Consider the following 24,490-nt stretch of genomic DNA (forward strand, 5'->3'; position numbering starts at 1 on the left):
GAGCCCATTGGCTAGGCACTGAGGCCGAGTCAGAAAAGGATGGCCCAGGAAGGCAAGGGGGGAGGGCATGGGGGCAGCAGGGTGAAGTGTGGTTTGATGCTGGTGGGGTGCATGTCAGTCAGCGGCTTCTCTGAGGTGCTGGGCCTAGGGGCTGAGGGTCCGTGAGGGGAGCTCAGGGGCTCAGGTTACAGACAATCTGTAGCCCAGTTTTTGTGCTCAGTATATTACACTTGATCTGTCATGGAACTTTTTTTCGAGAACAGACAGCTTTTGTTCCAGACACAGTATTTGGTGGGGCCAAGGTCTGCCTCTGAGCATACATATTGGCAGAGCAGTGTCTCTTCCACATCTGAGCTGGTCAGGCGGAGGGCCGGGCACAGTGGGGGCACTTTGCTGGGTGAAAGAGGTAAGAGGTAAGTCAGCAGGGGCACAAAGAAACCGTGCGTATTTACAGGAACATTTGAGCTCCAAGCCCAGGGAGCTGAGAGGGGTCACTGTCCTTCACAAGGAGGTGAAGGCTTCTCTTCTGGACACCAGACAGCATGGTCATGGGAGATGCTGAATAACCACCACCTCTGTGACGTAGTCTTCAAGTTTGATTCCCTTCAGTGCACCCGTGGAAGGTCTGTGCTGAGAACAGAGGAGGGCCAAGGAGATGCCTGCATGGGGTTGTCAACAGAGTGACACCAGGATGGGTATTGCCCAGAGGGAACCTGCATAATTGTTTTGTTTACCTTTTTTTTTTTTTTTTTTTTTTTTTGAGACGGAGTTTCACTCTGTTGCCCAGACTGGAGTGCAGAGGCATGATCTCAGCTCACTGCAACCTGTGCCTCCCGATTCTCCTGCCTCAGCCTCCAAAGTAGCTGGGATTACAGGTATGCACCCTCATGCCCAGCTGATTTTTGTACTTTTAGTAGAGACAGGGTTTCTTCATGTTGGTCAGGCTGTTCTTGAACTCCTGACCTCGGGTGATCCACCTGCCTTGGCCTCCCAAAGTGCTGGGATTACAGGCGTGAGCCACAACCCCTGGCCTGTTTACCAATTTTTTAACCATGATTTATGACCCTTACCCTGAGCATCAGTGATGGGGAAACTAAGAGTCGTGTGAGGTCCCAGGGTGCACGGTGGACATTTCAGTGTCAAGGGCAGGTCGGGTGCCCCAGCTTCCACAGTTTCCAGCCTGGATCGTGGCATCTTGGATTCGAGGCACAGAACAAGCCCACAGGGAGGAGAGAGGGTCTGTGTGGGTCAGCTGGCTCCACAGACCTTCTCCCAGGAGGCTGATTAGGTTTGCCGGGCATTACAACCTGATGGGCAGGATTTGTTTTAATCATGTAACACAACCACAGAATTAGTAGTGGCACCATGAAATCGCTGCCCGTTCCCCATGCATGTGCTGCAGACTTATTTGTGGGGGAAAAGTTATCCCTGCCGCCTCTCAGAATGAGCCACGTCCCCACCTTATACGAGACCATCCCGGCCAACACGGTGAAACCCCATCTCTACTAAAACTACAGAAATCAGCTGGGTGTGGTGGCCGCATGCCTGTCATCCTAGCTGCTCAGGAGGCTGAGGCTGGAGAATCGCTTGAACCAGGGAGTCAGAGGTTGTAGTGGACCTAGATGGCATCACTGCACTCCAGCCTGGCGACAGAGCCTGGAGACTCTATCTCAAAACAAAAATAAATAAATAAAAAATAAATATCCTAACTTTTGTTTGGTTCGATTTGGTTTTATCAACGTTAAGTCAGGGGTGGTTTTAGCTGAACCTTCCTCTTTGGTCAGTGCCAGCCCGTTAACCTAAGAGAAGCTGGGACAGCCCCAGGCACCAACCAGCTTTAGATCTGCACGGAAAGGGTGTTCTTACTAAGAGTAGATTCTGGGAGGTGAAAGCTGGAAGAACCAGATGCGGCCCTCCCATTTCACAGATGAAGAGATTGAGGCCCCAAGAGGCTAAGTGACTCGCAGAAAAGCTGCCCAGGTGTTCCATGCAGAGCGTGGATTTGAACGAGCATTGCCGCATCGGGATGGGGAGGTGCTGGTTTGCTTGTGAGCTGTGTTGGATGTACATGTAGTTCGTCTTCATGTGAGGTTGTTAGAAGTAGTTTAGCCACATTAGTCACTGCTCCCACTTCCCCCTGCAATCCCTGATGAAGCAATGCTTCTGTGTGAGTGACATGCCAGTGGACTCTCTGTGCCTGTCACCCCTCTGCCTGGGAGGGGTGACCCTTGGCGTCACAGACTGTGCTCCCTTCACCTTGCCCCAAGGACCGTCCCCCAACCAATTTCTTAGTCTGCTGTTATGGCCAAAATTCAGCACCAGTAAGGAGCGAGTTAATTCTGATTGCTCTCTCTGTAGTAATCTTCTGGATTTGTTTGTGTCTATTATTGAGCCATCCCTTATTATAAACATTAATTTCACCATGAATTAAACAATATGACTGACTGAGTTAATAATTCTTTCTGAAATGAAAACTGTCAGGCCCAATTATATCCAGCCCAGGACTGACAGAAACTCCACATATGAATTGTAAATATCTTCTCTCCTACGTTCTTTATTTTAACCCGGGAAAATGTTCTCATGTCCCTCAACTTTGTCTGAACTTCAGCAAATACGGTGGCTCTTGCATGCTACCAGCATCTAAGCTGCAGAGTCAAAATTATCTTTTAATACAGTGGTCTCCATCGTTTTTTTTTTTTTTGCACCAGTGACTGGTTTTGTGGAAGACAGTTTTTCCAGGGACCCAGGGGTCGGGGAAGGCGGGATGGTTTGGGATGAAACTGTTCCACCTCAGATCATCAGGCATTAGATTCTCATAAAGAGCACACATCCTAGATCCCACACAGGTGCGGTTCACAGTGGAGCTCGCACTCCTATGAGACTCTAATGCCGCCACTGATATGACAGGAGGCAGGGCGCGGGAGGTAATGGGAGCGATAGGGAGTGGCTGTAAATACAGATGAAGCTTCGCTTTGCTCACTCACACGCCGCTCACCTCCAGCTGTGTGGCCCTGTTCCCAGCAGGCCATGGGTGAGTACCAGTCCATGTCCCTGCGGTTGGGGACCCGTTTTAATAAATAATATATATGTCCACCCAAACTGCAGTAAGACAAATAACTGTCTACTATTACATCTCAGGAAAAAAAAAAAAAAGGCTGTGAATTTAACCTACGAATTTTGTTTTCTCTTGCAGTTTCTGACTCGTACCTTTTCATAAAATACCCCTATTTCAACATTTTTACTCTCAAGGACTCGGCGGTTTCATTTTAGGTGTTAACATGTTTTAAAACATTCTCGAGATCTGTTCAAAATTCTACGTCTTATATGAAATGTAGGATTCTGGCTTTGGTCTAAGGTGACAATGTTCTACCGCTTCTTAGGGGTGCCAGGAACCCCTGGCAGGAGGCCATGTCTCCCTAGTGTGACAGCTGGCGTTGTGGTGGTGGCGCTCAGTGTGTTCCTACAGTCATTTTCTCAGGTTCTTGTTATTGTAGCAGCTTGATGGTTGCATAATTGTTCATCACACCTATCACAATTTTTAAATTTTTATTGCTCTTCCCACTTTAGATAGAAGCTCAGTTACTCAGAGGCTCAACAATAAATTGAACATGTAGTCAGCGTGTGAAAACCCCGGGGTTGGTTTTTAGCAAGCTCCTGAAGGCAGGTGTCTGGAGATTAGAGAGGAGAGGAGCACAGGGGAGCCCCGTCCCTGTGGCTGGTCGGTGGTGCAGGCAGGAGATGGGGGCCTGGACCAGCACTGGCATCAGACACGCCACCCCCCATTCCCCCACCCCAGGCTCGCACAGAAGGGACTGGAAGGTGGGAAGGAAAGAACGGATTGGGCAGGATGTCCCCACTGGGCCCCATGCCCTCTCCCTTCCCCTCCAGGTTTTCCCCTCCTTTGGTGGGGGGAGTCAGGTGTTACTGCGAGGCATGGGAACTACAGTGGATGAGCTGGGTCGGGATGGGGCCCCAGGGCCTGGGGAGACCTCCTGTAGATGCAGGCAGTGTCTTTGGTTGGATTATCTTGGTCCAGAGAGCCTGATGTATTTGTAGGAAGGCTAAGAAGGTTTTGGATGGTGGTGATCAGGGGCTTGGTCCCTTTAGCAGGGGAAACCGGGGCTGACTTTTCATAACATTGGAGCTCACTATATACCCGAAGTTGAATTGTACTTTTTTCCCCTGGAGTTCTGTGACTCCTCAGGGGTTAAATGGGATCCTGGATACTCCCTCCCTCTTTGTAAAACCCCCGCAGCATTTTGTGGCTGAAGTTTACTTCTTAGAGTCATGAAATGCCCTCCAAAAAGTAAAGGACCACATCCAAATTGCATTGCATGCCCAAAGTGGTTAACGTCACTTGGAGATGCAAACTCCAAGTGACGTTTTGGTTTTGAGAGCAGTTTTGGTTTTGAGAGCCGCAGTGCTTTACCCACAGGATGGGCAGGCCATTCCTTCTCCACTGACCGCGTCAGCAGTCCGGGCTCCAGGAGAACCAGCATTCTCAGTGGGGGTGTCTGCACTCTCTGCCATCGCAGTGCGGGTGTCTGCACTCTCTACCAAGTCCAGGTTCGGGAATTAAAGATGGAAGTGAGACTGTGAAACAAGGAACTTGTGAGGTGTGGGGCTTTGCCAGAAGTGCCAAGGAGGCCGCAAAATGTATTTTGGAGGCAACCTGAGGCTGGTTCTTCTGGGGACCTCGGTGTTGGGGGAATGGCCTGTTTCTGGAGCTTGGGGTGAACGTCGTCCCTGCATCTGTGAACAAGCTTGTACTCAGCCTGTAGGTTAACAAGCTGGGGCCAGAAGGCCATACTGCACTGGACCCAAAACCTGCCCTAGGAAGATGCTTGCAACAAAACCTGTTATCACTTTGATTTATAACAGTGAGGTGGAAATTAGGTGGAATTGGGGCACGGGTTTCAGGATTGTCAAGTTATTATTTATGCATTAAATATTCTGAAGCAGCCTCAGCTAATGAAACACAGTTCATCTAAAGGAAATGTGGAAAATAATCCCAGCAGCGCGGGAGAACTGTGCTCCGCCCCTCAAGGCTGTAGGTGGGGCCTCTGTTTTCACATTTTAAAAAGGAAAGGGCAGTTTTCTTCCTTGCCGTTTTCACTTTCAAATCCTCACGCCCTCTGCTTTGCTGCTGTCAGGCATGAATCCTTTAAGCAGTGCTTTAGACACCCACAACAAGGACGTTCTTGGGGAACACGGTGATTCTGGAGCAGGAGTATTATGAGGCACTCAGGAATGCTTTTGAAGAAACTGTAATGGAAATGAGGTGGAGCTTGGTGGCTCACACTTGTAATCCCAGCACTTTGGGAAGCCAAGGTAGGCGGATCATTTGAAGTCAGGAGTTCCAGACCAGCCTGGGGAACATGGCGAAACCCTGTCTCTATTGAAAATACAAAAATTAACCAGGCATGGTATCACGTGCCTGTGGTCCCAGCTACTCGAGAGACTGAGATAGGAGAATCCCTTGAACCCTGGAGGCAGAGGTTGCAGTGAACCAAGATTGTGCCACTGCACTCCAGCCTGGGTGACAGAGTGAGAATCAATCTCGGGTGTGTGTGTTCGTATAGTATACATTATATATATTATATATGTATAATATACTCTACATAGTATATATTTATAATATACACATATGTATATATTATGTGTATATTATGTATTATATACTCTATATAGTATATATTTATAATATATAATATATGCCTATATGTATTATGTACTCTCTATAATATATAATATAGTTATATGCATATATTATGTATATATTATATACTCGTGTGTATTTTGTGTATATATACATATATGTACATATATGTATATATGTATGTATATATATGAGAGAAAGAGAGAGAGGAAAAACAGTCACCATCATCTTAAGAAGTTAAAAACCTGCAAATCCTCTAGAGCCCACTTGGGCTGGCAGACTTTTGCTTTGGGATTTCCTTAGAGGAGAAGAGAGAGGACCCAGTCAAATGCTGACATTGTTGTGACAGATTCTGAGTCACCTCAGGGCTCGGGGGAAAGAGCCTTGGAATTGTAGGCAATGGTGTGGATGTGCCTGCAGGCGTGGGCATGGTGGTATGTCGGTGGCCAGGTGTTCGTCACCCTGCACTGAGAGGGCCCGGTGAATGGGAGGGCAGGGGATGCTGTTGGGACGTGTCAGGGTGGGAACCTGTCTTGTTTGTGGATCTTTGAGGCTGCTGAAAAGGATCTTTTGAGCCTGAACTTCCAGGGAAGTCTGAAACCAATCTGGTATCCCCAGGGTTTATGTTTTATTTCAGTTATTATAGGGATTCAAGGATTTCCAAATAAGAAATTAAATCATACCATTGAAACTGTACTGGTGAAGTTCTGCTAAGTCCTGCATTTGAAAGTCATCAGCGGATTATGTCTGATCCAGTTTGCAGCGGGCTCTTTTCCGGCTGCATTGAAATGGATTTCTTTATTAAGGACTCCACTTCCTTCCCCGGCACAGAACTGACCCGGCCGCGGCAGCCACAGCCTCCTCCAGCGCTCCTCTCCTCTGTGTGGATGTGCCATCTTTCTTCCATTGTTGTTTTATTTTATATCTGGGGACTTTACGGCTGCTTTAAACTAAAAATAAACGCACCTCCCCTTTTCTGTGCTAAAAATAATAGTTAAAATCCTTGTGACATTTAAGGTTTTCAAAGAAACATCCCCATCTCTGAGATAATATGTTGTTTTTAAAATCTCACCTGCAATTTCTGGTTCCTTTTTTTACCCTTGTGTATAATTTCATGAGTTTTGTCTGGAATGCATATTTGTGGTTCCTGGAGCCATACAGGGCTGGGGGCTGGGCTGGGGTGAGCATGACACAGGAGACCATCAAGTCATTCTGATATTTGGCTGCCCGCTGTGCTTCTAGTTGATAATTTGGAGGAGAAAATTAGAGTCCATAATTCTGCTGGGGAATGAGCCTACCTCCCAGGCGATGGCTGTCTTAATGAAGATGAGGTCCTGGCTCCCTTGTCGAATGAAGATTGTCGGGGAGCCTTTAGCAGAAGGCTCTGAAATCCCCAGGAAGGACGCAGTGGAAGCACCGCTGGACAGGAGCTGCCTTCCCTGGTCCTTGCAGCCGGGCTCCTGCAGCCTGGGAAGGTGGGGCTTCCTTATCTCAGGTCCAGTCTCCTCTGAAAGTTCTCTTCCTTGACTGTAGTCCTTGGACCCTGTTCCTTTGATGCTGTTGTTTGCTGAGGTAGAATGCTAAGAAAGGCCAACTGGAGGCATTTCCAGGATTACTTCCCACTCTAGAATTTCTGGTATTTGTTAGTAGTCATATCACATGGATGACTTTTTTCATGCATGTTTATGTGCTGTAGGTTGAACCTCCCTATGAAATTGCCGTTATTCAACCATATTTGACCATAGTTGTGCCTCCAGTGCAGCAGCGAATACAGGTAGCTCGTGTGCCCGTCTCCAAGCTGGAGCATCTCCTCCTGGCTGCGGTCAAATTGACCTGGCAATTTTATGTGGTTTGATGCAATATAAGTTGACCTGGGATGAAAACTAACTCTAGTAATGGCTTTTAGTTTGTTTTACTCCGTGTAGAGTTAATGGTCACTGTGAGCCAGTTTTCTTTTCTTTCTTTCTTTCTTTTTTTTTTTTTTTTAACAGAGTCTGGCTCTGTCTCTCAGGCTGGAGTGCAGTGGCGCAATCTCAGCTCACTGCCACCTCCACCTCCCAGGTTCAAGCAATTCTCCTGCCTCAGCCTCCCACGTAGTCTGGGATTACAGGTGCACACCGCCTCACTTGGCTAGTTTTTATATTTTTAGTAGAGACGAGGTTTCACCATGTTGGCCAGGCTGGTCTCAAATGCCTGACCTCAAGTGATCCGCCCGCCTCAGCCTCACAAAGTGCTGGGATGACAGACGTGAGCCACCACGCCCGGCCTGAGCCACAGTTTTCGATCTCCGTGGTGTGGTGTGGTTGCTTCATCGGGACTCGGCAGGCCATGTGGTGCCCCAGGCTCACCTGTGCCTCCAGCGCAGCAGCAAGTTCAGGTAGCCGGTGTGCCTGTCTCTGAGCAGGAGCGTCCTCCCCCGCTGTGGCACCTGGACAGTGGGGCCTCAAGCCCTGCTCTTTAATCCTACCTCCAAAGGTAATAGGGGGCTTCCTCTGTGGGTAGTTGGGCCCTTTCCCAGGCATCCTGCCACCTCCTTGGTAGCATCTCCTTGGGACCTTACAGAAGCCTTAGGAGATAACTGCTCCCTTCCCTTCCCCTCCCCTTCCCCTCTTCCCTCCCCTCCTCCTCCCTCTCCCCTTCCTCTCCTCCCTCCCCTCCTCCTCCCTCTCCCCCTCCCCCCTCCCCCTCCCCTCCCCTCCTCCCTCCTCTCCTCCCTCCCTTTCTCCTCCCCCTCCCCTCCCCTCCTCCCTCCTCTCCTCCCTCCCTTTCTCCTCCCCTCCCCCTCCCCTCCTCCCTCCCTTCCTCCTCCCCTCCTCCCCCTCCCCCTCCCCTCCTCCCTCCCTCCCTCCTCCCCTCCTTCCCCCTCCCTCTCCCCTCCTTTCCCCTCCTCTCCTCCCCTCCCCCCTCCCCCATCCCCCAGGCTGGAGTGCAGCCTTCCCTTCCCTTGCTCTGTCCCCCAGGCTGGAGTGCAGTGGCACAATCTCATCTCACCACAACCTCTGCCTCTTGGTTCAAGCAATTCTCCTGCCTCAACCTCCAAGTAGCTGGGATTACAGGCGCTTGCCACCATGCCCAGCTAATTTTTGTATTTTTAGTAGAGACGGAGTTTTGCCATGTTGACCAGGCTAGTCTCGAACTCCTGACCTCAGGTGATCCACCTGCAGGCTATTCTCGAACTGACCTCAGGTGATCCGCCTGCAGGCTAGTCTTGAACTCCTGATCTCAGGTGATCCACCCCCCTTAGCCTCCCGAAGTACTGGGATTACAGGCGTGAGCCACTGCACCCAGCCAGAAATGCTTCTGTTTTATGGCAAAGAAATGGAGAGACCAGAAAGTTAACTGAGGTAATTGTCAGACCCATGACTCCTGGCTCCCTGACCCCTCACCAATTTCCCTCTGCCTCCTCTTGGTCTCCCATGGACACTGGGATGGGCAGGGCCAGGTGGGAAAAGCAGGACTCATCTCTGAGGGCTGCGTTGTGGGGTAAGAGCCTTTAGCCTCAGTAACTGCAGCACTTTCTGCCCATGACAACCTGTGCTGTTTTCACATTTCTCAGAAATTCCCACTCTTGGTGTTTTGCACTTGTAACATCTGCCTAGCAAATTTTGAAAAATTGAAGATAGAGAGTAATAAAGCGTGGACAGAGCTCTGCAGGGAGCTTGTTAGAAATGCTGATTTGAGGCCAGGTGCAGTGGCTCTTGCCTATATTTCCAGCTCTTTGGGAGGCCGAGGCAGGCGATCATGAGGTCAGGAGGTCGAGACCATCCTGGCCAACATGGTGAAACCCCGTCTTTACTAAAAATACAAAAATTACCCGGGTGTGGTGGTGGGCGCCTGTAGTCCCAGATACTCGAGAGGCTGAGGCAAGAGAATTGCTTGAACTCGGGAGGTGGAGGTTGCAGTGAGCCAAGATCGTGCCACTGCACTCCAGCCTGGCAACAGAGTGAGACTCTGTCTCAAAAAAAAAAAAAAGAAAAGAAAAAAGAAATGCCGATTTGTAGGCTCTAATTTCCAGAGTCCTGGCTGATGCTCACCTGTTGCCGGCTTTGCTAAGCATCCCAGGTGAGTCTAGGGCAAGCAGACTCTGAGCCACACAGCAGGTAATGAGGGAGGGTTTTAGAATCTGGCATTGCCAAGGGGGACTTTCCCAAGTGTCCAGCTATGTCCAGGGGCAGCAGCAGGGAGAACCTGCCCTGAAGGGCTGCAGTGGTCAGTGAGCCCAGCACCTGGCTAGCTCTTGGGAAGGATCATTACTGTCACCAACCTCAACTGTAAGACACTCACAAGACGTGGTTTTGTTTTGTTTTGTTTTGTTTTGTTTTTTTGAGACAGTCTCACTCTGTCACCCAGGCTGGAGAGCGATGGTGGGATCTCGGATCGCTGCAACCTCTGCCTCCTGGGTTCAAGGGATTCTCCTGCCTGAGCCTCCTGAGCAGCTGGGATTACAATCATGTGCCACCACGCCTGGCTAATTTTTGTATTTTTAGTAGAAACGAGGTTTCGCCATGTTGTCCAGGCTGGTCTTGAACTCCTGGTCGAGACACTTCTGAGAACGAGCTGCATCCTCTGTGACGCTGGATTCTGGCTGATCCAGGAACACAGGTGTGCATGTATCCGGATGTGCATCCACACACTCATGCGCACATGCCCAGCTGTGTTTCCCTGAAGCATGTTTATCCTTCCGGTGTTCCTGCACTTCAGAAGGAGGCAGAACAGCTGGCCTGGGCCCTGCCCCGCCCTTCCTCGACCCCACCTGCTGAGTGATGAACAATTGCACGCCAGCACCGTGTCCAGCTCACAGATAGGTCCCCATAGTGGAGTAGGAGGAAGGACTATTTTGGTATGTATGGCTTTCGCGAATCTTTGTTAATTTTCATTTAGCTTTGTAGGAGGCAGCATTCCATTTTGACTGGGCAGTAACGGAGGTGATGAAAGTTTTTAAAATAAATATTTTTTAATGGAAGATGAGGAGTTTTGGCTAATTGAGTCTAGCATGTATTTTATTACTCTTGTTGCCACAAACACAAATATGTTCCATTCAAGTGAGGATGTATTTGCAAGTAAAAAGATGCCTCACATTGTTCCAATGTTTATATAATCATGCATCTTTGTTTAATGGAGCACTGTTAATTTATAATGAATATTTTATATTTATTGTTAGAAAGTTAATCTTATGGTGGTATGTGTTGAAAAATCAGCAGTGCATTGATGAATAGAGCTAATTTTAATTCACAGTTTACCCTCTTTGTTTTACTATTAAAGTTCATTTTTAAAACTTCACAATTTAATTTCTTATGTGCCAAACGGAATAAAACTTAAAAGGTGCCAGAAGGTAACAATGAAAGGAAAATCGTCTCATCACCCTTGACTTCAGCCATCCAGTTCCTAACCCTAAATCAGCACCTGTTAAGTTTGAAATTTTACCAGAAACAGTCTCAGCTTTGACAAGCATATGCATGTTTTGCACCCCTCACCCCCCATACACTTTTTAGGAATGTGTTTGTGAGGGTCCTATCCATCCATCTCTGTATCATGCCTGGCTGTCTTCATTTGATAATAGCCTGGGGACCTTGGGGGATCTCCACTGCAGTATGTTGAGCTTTAATTACTGGTTTTACTATTTCATTATGTGGATATATCCACAGTTACTTAACCAGGGTGTGGTTTGTTACAGTGCAGCAACAGGGTGACGTTCTGAGAAGCTGGACACTATTGGTGCATGCATTTTGGAGTCATCATCATTGACCTTTCAGTTTTCCCTGGACCATTGGGGTCACCCTGCAGATCCTCTGAGGCCACATTGCCGTTTTTCTGCGAGAGTAGTTGGTAACAGAAAGAAGTGTTTTGCAACTTAATTGGTAATGCTGTTCACTCATGGTATTAAGACACAATTAGTTACCACTGAGCGCCTGCTGAGTGTCAGGCCCATGCTAGTGCGTTCCTCACGTCATCTGTCCACGGGTAAAGTTTGTCTGCAGCATGTTGGGGTGGTGTTTGGGTGCGCAATTATGCAAAATCACAATGTGCACCCCCGATATTTAGCTGCCAATGCGTCCGTGTCAGTGGGAGGAGAGTAGAGGGACAGTAACTTGGAGTCTTTGTGGGCGGTGCAGGGAGAAGTCCGCCTCCCAGGCGTCTTCTTCCTCAGGGCTCTTGTGCTTTCCTCCTGAGCTCCTGCAGATGGGCCTCTGCTGGCCTGCTCTGCCGGCTGGATAGGCGTTTTTGTGCCCCAAAAGTCTCTGCCCTCTAGAGATCACTCAGATCTCCTGATCTACCCAGCCATCCTTTTCTGGAGCAGGGAGTGTTCCTCTGACTGGATGTCTCACTCGACATCGGGAGACCCTTGGTGCTGTCGTTGTAGGACCTGTGGCATCTGGTTGGTTTGCTGCGCTGTTGCCCCCCCGGCTCCCCGCCCAGCACACACTGGGTAGATGTGCCCCGTCCCATCTGTGACCTGGTGGGACGTGCTCCCCCGCGTGTGACCTGGTGGGACGTGCTCCCCAGCAAGTGACATGGTGGGACGTGCTCCCCAGCGTGTGACCTGGTGGGACGTGCTCCCCCGCGTGTGATGTGCTCCTCATCGTGTGACCTGGTGGGACATGCTCCCCCAGCGTGTGACCTGGTGGGACGTGCTCCCCCGTGTGTGACCTGGTGGGATGTGCTCCCCAGCATGTGACCTGGTGAGATGTGCTCCCTCCCCAGTGTGTGACCTGATGGGTTGTGCCCCCCCAGCGTGTGACATGGTGGGTTGTGCTCCCCCATCGTGTGACCTGGTGGATTGTGCTACCCAGGGTGTGCCTGGCCTCCTTCATATGCCAGTCTTGCCTTCCTGTGTCACATCCGTGGTCTGGTCAGGCCCTTGGCTTCCAGCCCTGCATCCATGCGGTCCTCATATCACACAGTTCTTTGAAGGAGATGGTTTTTCTTAACTTTTAGGCATCTTACGAATCACGTCACCTCTTAGACATAATGTCGAGTGAGTTTCAACATTGGAGGACAGTATATCGGAAGTGAATCCCATGTGGAAAGAGCTGTTTTTCTGTGAGTGGGATGCACTTCCTTCCTCTAGTCCAGCCCACTCGGCTTGTGTTGACCGAGCTGCCACGTGGTCATCAGGACAGATCATGGCTACTATTGTGGGTTCTCATTTATGATAAGAGTGGCTTGTGGTGGGTGTGGAAAACTGGGTCGCAGGTTAAGCCATGGTCGTTTGGGTCATCTGTATCGGGTGGGCGCCCTGTGCACAGCCCATCAGGGGAGGCGCGGGAGAGTGCCCCTGCACAGGGCTGGGCTCTGTAGACCACCCCATGGAGCTTAGGAGCCCTGCATCTTTCTGACATAGTCTAAACCATCCTGGCTGGGTCTTCAGTGTTTAATATCTTTGTGAGGATCAAAACTCTAGCACCAGATCTTTATTCTGAGCTATAATCTGTTATTTATAAACACTAAAGTGTTTACTTACATTGTGAGTGTTAAGATCTTCAAATTCAGTCGTCGTACTTTTTTCTGTGTGTGTGGGATTTCAGAAAAGTGACTATTGTAGTAGACAACCAAAAGACCAAAAGTGGACCTACTGGCTCTAACAGAATCACTTCCCAGAAAGCTACGCGTGTCCTTAAATATCTCCACACTTGTGAGCAGGCACAGTCAGGAGGGTCTGAAGATACATGCTCCTCCTTAGGAAGGGCTGTGGCTTGAGCAGGGGAAAAATGAAAAGTTAGATTTTTCAGTAACTTTCGAAGTCATTGGACAGAGCATGTGTTACCGACCTCAGACTTGGAGCTGGAACACCCCACTGGCATCTAGCTGAGTGTCATGAACTGGGACAAACTGCTCTTTCTGGAGTGGCAGTGACACAGGGAGGCTGGTCTGCACCATCTCCGGTGACCTTCGGATGGGAATATGGTCCATTGAAGGTACTTTGACTTGGCCTTTACGTGAGTTGTGGTGTCTGACTTTGTGTCCTCCTCTTTTTCAGATGCCTTTGTGAACAGCCAGGAATGGACGCTGAGTCGATCTGTCCCGGAGCTCAAAGTGGTGAGTGGTTCCTTCTGGCCCTGACAGTTGTCCTTCCTCACCTGTGGGAAGGGAGGGGCTCTGTGCACAACCAAGCCTGCATTCCCAGGCAGCTGGTCATCGCCGGGGGCCCAGACGGGGAGTGTGACTCTGGGTATGTTCCTGGGAAGGGCCAGGTGTAGCTGGTAGCTTGGGACTAGAGTCCAAGTCCCTGAGTGCCCCTGGGACAGCTACGACAGCCATGACTGCCACCCAGCCAGGGTGGCGTTTCGTGTGCCGGGCAGAGGCCATCATCCTCCTCTCTCTTATATCTCGTGGGTGGGTTGATTTGTCCTTTGCAGGATGTCACGGAAAGCTTCTGTAATGGGTCGCCAAGCTTTGGCATCCATCATTTTTGAAATGTAACTATTTACCCTATGACCAAGTATTGGCATAAAATGAAAAAAAAATTTTTTTTTTTTTTTTTGAGACGGAGTCTCGCTCTGTCGCCCAGGCTGGAGTGCAGTGGCCAGATCTCAGCTCACTGCAAGCTCTGCCTCCTGGGTTTACGCCATTCTCCTGCCTCAGCCTCCCGAGTAGCTGGGACTACAGGCATCCGCCACCTCGCCCGGCTAGTTTTTTGTATTTTTTAGTAGGGACAGGGTTTCACCGTGTTAGCCAGGATGGTCTCGATTTCCTGACCTCGTGATCTGCCCGTCTCGGCCTCCCAAAGTGCTGGGATTACAGACTTGAGCCACCACGCCCGCCCATAAAATTAAAATTTTTATCATTTATTATGAACTTTACCCTTTTGGTGAAATTATCTAGAGCTTCGAATTGGCGTATGTAAAAAGTGGTCCATTGCAGCCACCCTTTCCAGCCACTCCCCTCTAGTCACCACCCACCATAGGACTGAAGGAAGGGGCAAGTTGAACTTTGAAACAACGACGTTCTTTGTTGTGAAATATGTGGTATCTGTGTGTATGTTTATGTATGTAGGTATATATGTGTACATATGTCTAATTTCCGTGTGTGTTTATATTTATGTATGTATGTATATATGTGTGCATATATGTCTAATTTCTATATGTGTGTGTATGTATTTTCTAATTTGACCATGAAAGGAAAGCAGATGAGCTCTCACTGTTCTACAGGCTCCGGCATGGGCCTGCCTGGTGCCTCTGTCCTCTGCATTTCTATTGACAGCACCAGATCCCCTGTGGCCCGTGGACTCCTCCCCACTGACCCCCAACCTCATTGCGTGCTTGGAGGACAGGACAGGGGCCAGGAGACAGGATCCTTTCGGTCTTTCCTGTCTGAGATGAGGAGCTAGAGCAACAAAGAACTTCTAGGTCTTTGAAGACACTTTTGTCACCAGGAAAAGTATTCGTTTTTAAACTTAGGAGATGAAGTACAATGAGTGGGAGGTGTCCTGAGATGGAAGGCCCCGTGGTCACTGTGCCCTCTCTCTCATTGGTGTCTGACACACCCATCCCCACTGCGACCACGGGGTGTCGTCGGCTGGGCCCATCTCCTTCCCAGTGTCTGCCCCCTGCCCCGTTCCTCCCTGAAGGTCTCTGGGCTGTCCCTGCAGCACTCGCCCATGGGAGACAAAGCATCTCTCAGTCCCAGTGCTGTCTCAGAAGCCTGGGGTTCCGCAAGACTGGCCTGCAAAGAGCCTCCTCTTTCTGCCTTTTGTGTGCTTTGTCACCGCGGCACTGGCAGGGTGTCTTAAGCCCATTGAAGCCGTCCAGGAAATATGCGTTGAATGAATGGCACAGGCTTGGCAATGTTGTGACCAGGAGATTTCCAGAACAATCCCCCAGTTTCAGTTACTCCCTGTTAAGACAGCCCCTGCCACTCGGGTCCTGTGATGGGCACGGAACAGCAGGCACGGTGCTTTACTGGTGGTGATGGTGTCGATACAGCGCTGGCTCGGCTCTGTGCGGGTCGTGTTCTGAGTGCTTGACAACATTACTTAATTCCTGACAACTGCCCCATGGGGAGGGGTAGGTATGGTTATCCCCATTTCACAGATGAGGAAATCGAGGCTCAGAGACATGAAGAACTTGCCCAAGGAGCCACAGTAAGTGGTGGAGCTGAGGTTTGAACCTGGAGTTAGGGCTTCCACCACCGCACTGCCTGATAGAACTTTCTCGATGGTAAAAACCTCCTGTGTCTGCACTGCCCAATGCGGTCGTGGCTGGCACCATGTGGCTGTTGAGTGATTGAAATGTGGCCGGTCAGTGCCATCAAGGAGCTGCATTTTAAGTTTGATTCTAGTTCATTTAAATTGAAATAGCCACACAGGGCCAGTGGCCACCCCAGTGCCAACATTACAGACTAACTGATCGTCAAGTATCGAACCTCCTGACTTGGCAGTTCCAGGTGTTACAGGTTTAGAGAGGGCCCACATGATCATACCAACCCGTAATCGAGGATGCTTACCACCAAAAACTTGTACTCTACCAGTATTTTGAAGGCATGTGATTTTCTGGAATATCTGCCTAGAGCTGGAGGAGAGACAGTTGCATTTAAGGCAGCAGGGGCTCCTCATTCTGAAACGGATTGTCTTAAGGCTTGCTTCAATTTGCTGACACTGGGGACTTCATTGTTGTTGGTTCTACAGTTCTCAGAACGCTCCTGTCCCTGGCCTCAGTGTGGATGGACTAGATCCTGGCAGGCCCACCAGCTCTGCTCTAGCCCAAGTGCCTTCCTGTGTGGCATCAGCGGGCGCTGGTCCTCATCGGCAGCCCCAGCAGATCCCTTGTGTGCTAAGGAGTGCTCAGGGTCTGAAGAAAGCGCTGCTTTGTTTCCTAAGCAGCCTCCAAGTGCCTATAGGGCTGCAATTGTTTCCTTCCTAGTGCAGCCCCCCCAGGACAGGTGGCCCTTTAGGTCAGCGTCTCAGGATCCCAGCCCCTGCTTCACAAATGCAGCAGTGACATGATGTCATGGCAAGCCTCCAGTAGGCCCTTTATGTAACATTTTGCAATGAATCTTTTGAAATCTGTCAGAGAAAAAAATTCAATGTTCGCTTTCTTCTCAAGAGTGGTAGTGCCATGCCTTATGTTTTCTTTTTTTTTTTTTTTTTTTTTTTTTTTTGTGACAGGGTCTCACTCTGTCACCCAGGCTGGAGTGCAGTGGGGCCATCTCGGCTCACTGCAACCTGCCTCCTGGGTTCAAGTGATTCTCGTGCCTCAGCCTCCTGAGTAGCTGGGATGACAGGCGCCCACCACCACATCTGGCTAATTTGCGTATTTTTAGTAGAGACAAGATTTTACCACATTGGCCAGGCTGTTCTCGAACTCCTGACCTCAAGTCATCCGCCTGCCTTGGCCTCCCAAAGTGCTGGGATGACAGGCATGAGCCACGGCACCCGGCCTTATGTTTTCTGAAGTTGCACTGTGGTCAGATCATCCATGACCAATTGCTTTTGGTGCTGCAGAGGAGCCAACCACTGCTGGCTGCAGATGTGTGCCCAACAACGGTAAAGACTTGATGCTTGTGTCGGAGGGGAAGGTAGATAGGCCCTGGACGTCTTGCCTGTGTCGGGGACCTCAGTCCCCAGCTCCTCACATCCTATTTGTGTGTTTTCATTGAACACCAACTGGGATTTTTCTAAAAGCCTTGATTCCCTTCTTAGCAAACCTCAAGGTTAGCAGGTCAGTGGTGAAGTGTGGGGCGCTGGAGAAAAACAGTTTAGAAAGACACTGCGTTCCCTTTGGCCTTGTAATATGAAGGGCCGAGTATGGGCTCCGACACACTTCATGGCCCTGCACAGACGATGCGGGGTTGACAGTGGCGACCTCTTCCTGCCTTGAGCGTGTAGTTCTGTGGTTTTTAAGACACCTCATTCCTCCTCACGTAACTCTTTGGCTCGCTCTGGATTGGTTTCCTCCATCTTGGTTTACTTCCAGCAGCCGCTCCGACACCTTCACGGGTGACGTGATGCACTTGAAAGGGCATTCTGACCCCTTGTTTTATTTTCCTTTCACCATCAACCGTTCATTTCCACCAGCGTTTCAAAGTAAAACAATGCCATCATGTGTGACTGTGAGGTGGTCTGTGAGATGGCTGTTCCAGCCAAACCAAGCCCCTTCCACTGCACTCCAAGATTGATTGCCTTTGTTCCCCTAAGGTGTGAGCTTAGTCTTTGCCCGTCTTGTTAGGCAGAAGGCAGGAACGTTGCTATGCAGAGAAGGCGCAGACCAAAGGATGTTTGGTTTTTGAGCATTTTCTTCCTCGGGAAAGAGAAACTGATCTTAATTAAAAATTTAATTCTGTGGCATACTGTTTTGGATTTTCCCAGCATGAAGCTGACAAACAGCGGTGCCCTTGAGCAAAAGAATAATTAGTAGGTAGAAATTCTCAGATTATAGAGGCCCCAGGGTAAAAAAAGATGTATGTCGAATTAGGAGGGGAAACAGCTTTTTTTAGAATCTGTCCACACAGCCTGACTTGAGCCTGGCTCTGAGCCTTAGTAATAAGCATCTCATTCATACTCACCAGCAGTGGAGTCGTTCATTTACTCAGCCAGTGCTGTTGAGCGTCTACCTTGGGCTCTGTGTTACTCAGGAATTCAGAGAACAAGACAAGTAAGACAGGGTGCCTGCCTTTGAGGAATTGTCAGTGTTGGAGGGAGCCAGATCAACATACTCTTGTTTCCAAAATAATGTGTTCCCTTGTAAGATGTCCTTGGGGCAGTGGCCTAAGGGCGCTTTCAGGAGAGGCATCCAATTGAGACTGTGGCATTAGGAAGGTATCTTCGTCTCTTCCGGCTCCTGTAACAAAATATCACACACCGAGCAGCTGATAAACAACAGAAATGCGTAGCTCACAGTTGTGGAGGCCGGGAAGTCCCAGATCAAGGTGCCTGCAGATTTGATGCCTGAGGACCTGCTTGCTGGTTTGTAGGTGGCATCTTCTTGCTGTGTCCTCACGTGGAGGAAGAGATCTTTCCCAGGCCTCTTCTATCAGGGCGCTAATCTGCTGCCACAACTGCCTCACCTCGTAATACAATCACCTCGGGGGTTACGTTTCTTTTTTAAAAAAATTATGTATTATTTTGTTTTTATTTTTTGTCAGCTCCGTCACCCAGGCTGGAGTGCAGTGGTGCAAACTCAGCTCACTGCAACCTCTGCCTCCCAGGTTCAAGTGATTCTCCTGCCTCAGCCTCGAGTAGCTGGGGTTACAGGCATGTACCACCACGCCTGGCTAATTTTTGTGTTTTTTAGTAGCGGTGGGGTTTCACCATGTTGGCCAGTCTGGTCTTGAACTCCTGACCTCAGGTGATCCACCTGCCTCAGCCTCCCAAAGGGCTGGGATTACAGGCGTGAACCACCGTGCCCAGCTGGGGGTTAGGTTTCAACATACGAGTTTGGCCAGGAGTGTGTGGGTAGGAGGGGGAAGCCTAAATATTCCTACCATAGCTGCAGGCTTCTCAGAGGAAGTGACATCTGAACTGATAGAAAGAGTAGGTTTCAGGGAATGATTGATGTGGAAAGCTTTAGTTGCCTGGAGACAGCAAGGCCTGTTAGGATGGGGCTTGGTAGCTGATTGACTAGAAGGCCGAGCGGAGAGCAGGAAGGTGAGAGGCAGGAGGGTTGTAACTGGGGTGTAAAAGAGGAAAGGACTGGGTATAGGTTTTAGAAAGGCCACTCTGGCTGATGAGTAGAGAGTGGGAGTGGCCATGACTGGGTGAAGGAGAACATTTGGATCCATAAGCCATCACTCAGACAGCAGACCACGGTGGCCTGTAAATCACTGAGAACCTTTTTTCTACACTCTCATGCAAAATTTGTTCTTCTATGTTTGTTTGTTTGTTTTCTTTCTTTTTTTTTTTTTTTTTGAGGAGTCTCGCTCTGTCACCCAGGCTGGAGTGGAGTGCAGAGGCGTGATCTCGGCTCACTGCAACCTCTGCCTCCCGGGTTCAAGCGGTTCTCCTGCCTCAGCCACCCAAGTAGCTGGGACTACTATAGGTGTGTCACCACACCCGGCTAATTTTTTTGTATTTTTAGTAGAGATGGGATTTCACCATGTCAGCCAGGATGGCCTCGATCTCCTGACTTCGTGATCTGCCCGCCTCGGCCTCACAAAGTGCTGGGATGACAGGCGTGAGCCACCGCACCCGGCCCTGTTTGTTCTTATAGCTATTGGCTTCATCATCTACTTAATCAATGGTCCTTCCTCCCTCCTGTTTCTCCTCCTCTCCTCTCCCCTTTCTTTCCATCTCTCCTTCCTCCCTCCCTCCCAGCCTTCTTCCTTGCCATCCATCTATCCATCGACCCATCTTGTGTTTACCAGGCCTCTCCTGGGGCCAGGAGCTATGACAAGTGTACAGAGTCAGAGTTGGTGTCCTGGCCGGTATCCAGAGACAGAGATCTTGGCCCTCAGGGTCCTAAGTGTAGTGGGAGGTGGAGCCCAGGGCCTCACCAGCCACTGTCAAGGCCCTCTGGGGGTGGGAGGAAAGCAGGGAAGCCTTCCCAAGAGAAAGTGAAGCCCTCATCAGGTGAGAGGGGAGAGGTGCTCAGGTGACAGGAGTAGTGAACTGTTCTTGTGGCAAGTTCACGGACCTGCTGGGTCTGTTAGCTGCCAGCAAAGTTGTGTGTGAGGATTTGGAGGGAGACAGTTTGTTCCTAAAATGTTTGGAGTTTGGCCTCCAGGCAGCAGGAGTCTCCCAGGGCTTGTGAAATGAAGGAATGCCACTTTCTCATGGTCAGTTTGTTTCCAGGAACCTCTCTGGTGCTCTCGGGATGAAAAGCAGGTGCTTGCAGCCAGGGAGAGGCCCTAGAGGCTGCCGTCTCGATCTGTGCACACCGGAGAGTCCACACCGAGGTGGCAGCGGCGTGCCCAGGAGGGAGCCGGGGCTGGCCTCCAGCTTTCTGGTTTGAGAGGCTGGGTGTGATGTGGCCTCAGGAGCTGATGAGCAGCCTGGGCGAGGTGTGGACTCGTCGAGGCGTGAGCACCACGTAGGTGGTGTATGGATATATAAGAAGTCCTCGTGGGAGCTGAATAGGGGCGCCTGGAGCTGGGGTGGACGGCGGCCAGGGGATGAGATTTTGGGAATAGGCCGCTTTTTTCCCACATCAACCTTCTATCAACGAGCTATGATTCCAGAATCTGCAGGGCGTCTCCTTTTAAATGGAATCACAGCTCATTGAGAGAAAGTTGGATATGGACAGGCACATGTTGGGACATTAGAGTGGAGGATCAGCTGGAGATGTGAGGATGCAGCCCTGGCGAGCCCCAGTGTGTGCCGGCAGATGGAGGAAGAGCCCACAGGGCTGGGAGGGAGGTAGAGGCGGAAGCCAGTGTGAGAGTTGGAAGAGAGTGTCTTAGCAGCAGCTGCCGGTGATGGGGTCAGGTCAGAGCAAGACAGGCTAGTGGCTTTGAAATGAAAGTCACGGGTGACCTAGTGGGCAGTTTCCTGGTAGCAGCAGGGCCAGAGCTTCAGATAATTTGAGTGGAGGCAGGAGGGAGGTCAACAAGTGGAACTGAGAGCAAGTGGGGCCAAGAGCAAGTGGGGCTGAGTCCCAGCTCTGGGAATGGCAGGTGGCCTTAATGAGCACCTGTGCCCAAGGATGGGTCCCTTGTGATGTTTTGGGCTTTTAAAGGAATCAGTTCGATCATGCTTAAATTTGATTGCTAGCAATGTTCTAGTGGGGGAGGAAAAGATTAAAATGCAGGAGATTTTTGATGAGCAGCTTCCCACAGAAGGCAGCGTCGGGGGGATACAGCTCCCAGGCACAGGGAAAGGGAGGCTTCCTGTGGGATCCGCCCACTTGGAGGCTTGGAGGCCAGGTGTGTCCACTGTGTCAACAGGGAGCCTTCCTCTGAAGAAGCCCCTGGAGCGTCAGCCTCGTCACCGGGTTACTGCTAGGACAGCGGCCCTCATGTCACCCTTACTCCTGAGGGTCGCCTTCTAATCCAGCACAAATGAGCACCTTTGCCGTCTCTCCCAGCAGCCCCGGCACCGTCCCCTTTTTCTCGGAGATGCCGTGGTGGGTCCTGTGTCTGGGAGGCAGGTGTGTGCCCTCCTTACCTGTATGGCCGGCCCCTGCCTCACTGCTCCACCCCCAGGTCTCCCCACACTGCTCTTTTCTGCTCCTGTTGTCCTGCCCCCAAGTCTACCCTAGACTCATTGCCTAGAGATGCTACCATGCATGGGTCCTCGCCACTCTTCCCACGTCACTCAGCTCTGCCCTTGGATGCCACCTCACCTGCTGCTTTTCCTTGTCTCTGGAGGGTGCACAGTAGATGCCGGCGGGCTAACTCAAGGAACACAGCCCTGATGTAAGCAATGTGCTTGTTTTCTGGAAGAATACCAAACCAGTGTTTATACCAGCATTGCTGATGCCGTTGCAGCTGTTGAGGCTGATGAGAACGTGAGATGTTAATTAAGAGTATTGGACTCCCTTTTACTCCAATAGAAGTAGTGAACGAGCTTGTTTTTGGCCATCCAGCCAGTGCTTGGTTATGTTTGTGTTTAGGCCTCCTGTCTAATTTAGCCTCTTTGTATTTGCAAAATGCCAAATAGAGTGATTTGCTTATGCTTAACGGTTGTCCGTTTCTGTTTCAGGGAATTGTGGGTAACTTGGCCAGTGGCAAGTCTGCCCTGGTGCACCGGTACCTGACGGGCACTTATGTCCAGGAGGAGTCTCCGGAAGGTATGCTGTTTGGCAGGCAGTTGGAAGCTTAAGAATGTAGTTTTTAAAAATTTTTCCTTAGCATATTGTAAATCATGACTTTGATGTATCACAGGTCAAGAAAGCAATAAAACATACCAAGCAGTAAAAACCCTTAAGTATGTGGTTTCTTCTGTAGTATTTCTAGCAAACCCATTATATTCACTTTGATATTTGGAATAGTACAGTAGAACCATGAAATACCATTGAATTTATTTCTTATCTAATTGTTCTGTCCTTTCAAATGTCGTTTTTAATCCGGTGTCCTTTTTATCCACTGTTACTCCTTTAAATATTGACTGGACATTTCTGTGATCTGGATATTGAATTTATACATAATTTGTATGTAATGTTACTTAGTTATAGATATGAGCCTTTCTGGATAAGACGTTCAGATTACCACCACCATATGTTTGAGTATGTTTCCCCCCTTATATTTATAAACATTTAATAATCATTTTGCATGAGAGTAAGATTTTTTTTTTTTTTTGCCATTAGGCATTTACTTCTTCAGTTAACATGTCCATGTTTTATTTTTTGCCTTAAATAAAGTTATGATAATGATAGGAAAGCATTTAGCTCCCATGTCCCCTAATGAAGGGGTGTAGTTGACAAGCAGTTTTCTAAATGAAATTTTCTCTCCATGTAACCTTGTTAAATCCAACTCTGAGACACTGAATTTCTGGTTCCTTCTTTTTCTTACTGGCTGTTCCATTCTTTGCAGATATGGATGCAGGTAACTATTCATTTTCTTCATGGCAGCGCTTGTCTTGTTTTGGAGAGAGAGGAAAGGCACCACTTTGTACTGTAGCGTTCCCTTCCCCTCTTGTTCTGTGTGCCATCCTATTTTGTTTCATTTTATCTTTTTTTTCAGTTGAACATTCCACCCTGTTTTGTCCCTTAGTTGTCTTTTTAGCAATAGTCCCAAGTAGCTTCACCTGTTTCCTGTAACACCTGTCCTAGCATTTAACTCTTGTCCTGAATACTGTGGAACCGTTCGGAAAAGTATAGAAGTGGCTTGAGGCTCTGCCACTGTTTTGCAGAATTGTGCAGTCATGTAATGAACACCTCACGCTTCAGGAAAAGACCTTCCGTACGGAAATGATGATTTAGGAAGATGAGAGATGGAAATGAAGGCTCGTATGTGGGGTCAGTAAGAGAAAGCTTGCCTCTCCACTGAGAAATGCATACAGCTGCTAGAAAATGGCATGATTTGGAGAAACGAGCAAAGGCCACATTTTGCCAAGGCTCTGTCCCTGGGTTTTGATGGCTTTTATTTGCTCCTTTGTGTTGGAGTCTGAATTTTAGCCACAGTCAGCTGATGACAGCTAGAGAATCTTTTAGAGATGTTTCCTTGGGTTTTCCACTTATTTCTCAGGGCTCGCTATTGTAGAGGTTATACAGAGGTTAACTCACCTGCAAGTGAAATGACCACCTTTTCCAAGTAAATCTACCTTCAGGCCCCTGCAACTCTGTGGATTTCAACCTGGGATCACAGGAAGTTAGACGTGGGTGGGGCCCTGGTTTTGTTGCTGTTGCTCTGGCTGTCCCTGGCTCTGGGGTTCAGGTGTCTGGTGGGGCAGCGCTGGAGGCCCTGGGTCTCTGGAGTAAGAACAAGGACCACGCCTCCCTCATGGTAGCCTTTCTGCTGTATGGGCTATTTGGGCATTTTTATGGCTTTTTGCTTTTTTCCCTCTGGGCATTCACAGTGTGTTCCGTTGTGTTTGGTTCCAGCTGTGATGTCTTTGCAATGCATAATCGACCCTTACATTTTGACTAACACCAAGGCATTTCTCTTGAACGTTTATACATCAAAAGGAAGGATTTTGGGGGGACCTAAACTGATCGCTAACCGCCCTGCTTCTTTGATTTTTCAAGTAGTACATTTTACTCCATTGAAATTTCATAGTATTGTCTATGGTTTTTAAAAATACATTATTGTTAAGAGTAGGAGCGTGGGTGAGTACCTCCCTTTCTTCATCTGCAGAGTGGAACTAGCTCATCCTCTCCATGGGGCCCCATGCCCAAGGCTTCCTGGGTCAGGGGAAAGATCATGATCCCTGACCTTTTCTCATGCCCTGCAGCAGCCCTCCCTGGGGATGTGGCCTCTCATCTTTTCACTCATGGTCCCAGGGATTGTTCTGTGGGAGTG

At 49.4% G+C, this 24,490-nt stretch overlaps 1 protein-coding gene across 13 annotated transcripts in view; it reads left to right on the plus strand.

Annotated features, from left to right (window-relative positions):
* Positions 1–24,490, plus strand: part of AGAP1 (ArfGAP with GTPase domain, ankyrin repeat and PH domain 1) — a 645,437-nt gene that overhangs the window by 198,237 nt on the left and 422,710 nt on the right. For 11 of the 13 annotated variants that reach the window (XM_005574702.5, XM_005574705.5, XM_005574700.4 and 8 more), the window contains exons 2-3: positions 13,638–13,696; positions 22,233–22,320. In XM_005574702.5, coding sequence (XP_005574759.1) covers positions 13,638–13,696; positions 22,233–22,320 — 147 coding nt within the window. The remainder of the gene's footprint in view (positions 1–13,637; positions 13,697–22,232; positions 22,321–24,490) is intronic. The other 2 variants (XM_065526310.2, XM_065526311.2) reach the window with 1 other exon arrangement.

The sequence above is a fragment of the Macaca fascicularis genome, chromosome 12 (assembly GCF_037993035.2).
Source record: "Macaca fascicularis isolate 582-1 chromosome 12, T2T-MFA8v1.1".
Taxonomy (NCBI): Eukaryota; Metazoa; Chordata; class Mammalia; order Primates; family Cercopithecidae; genus Macaca; species Macaca fascicularis.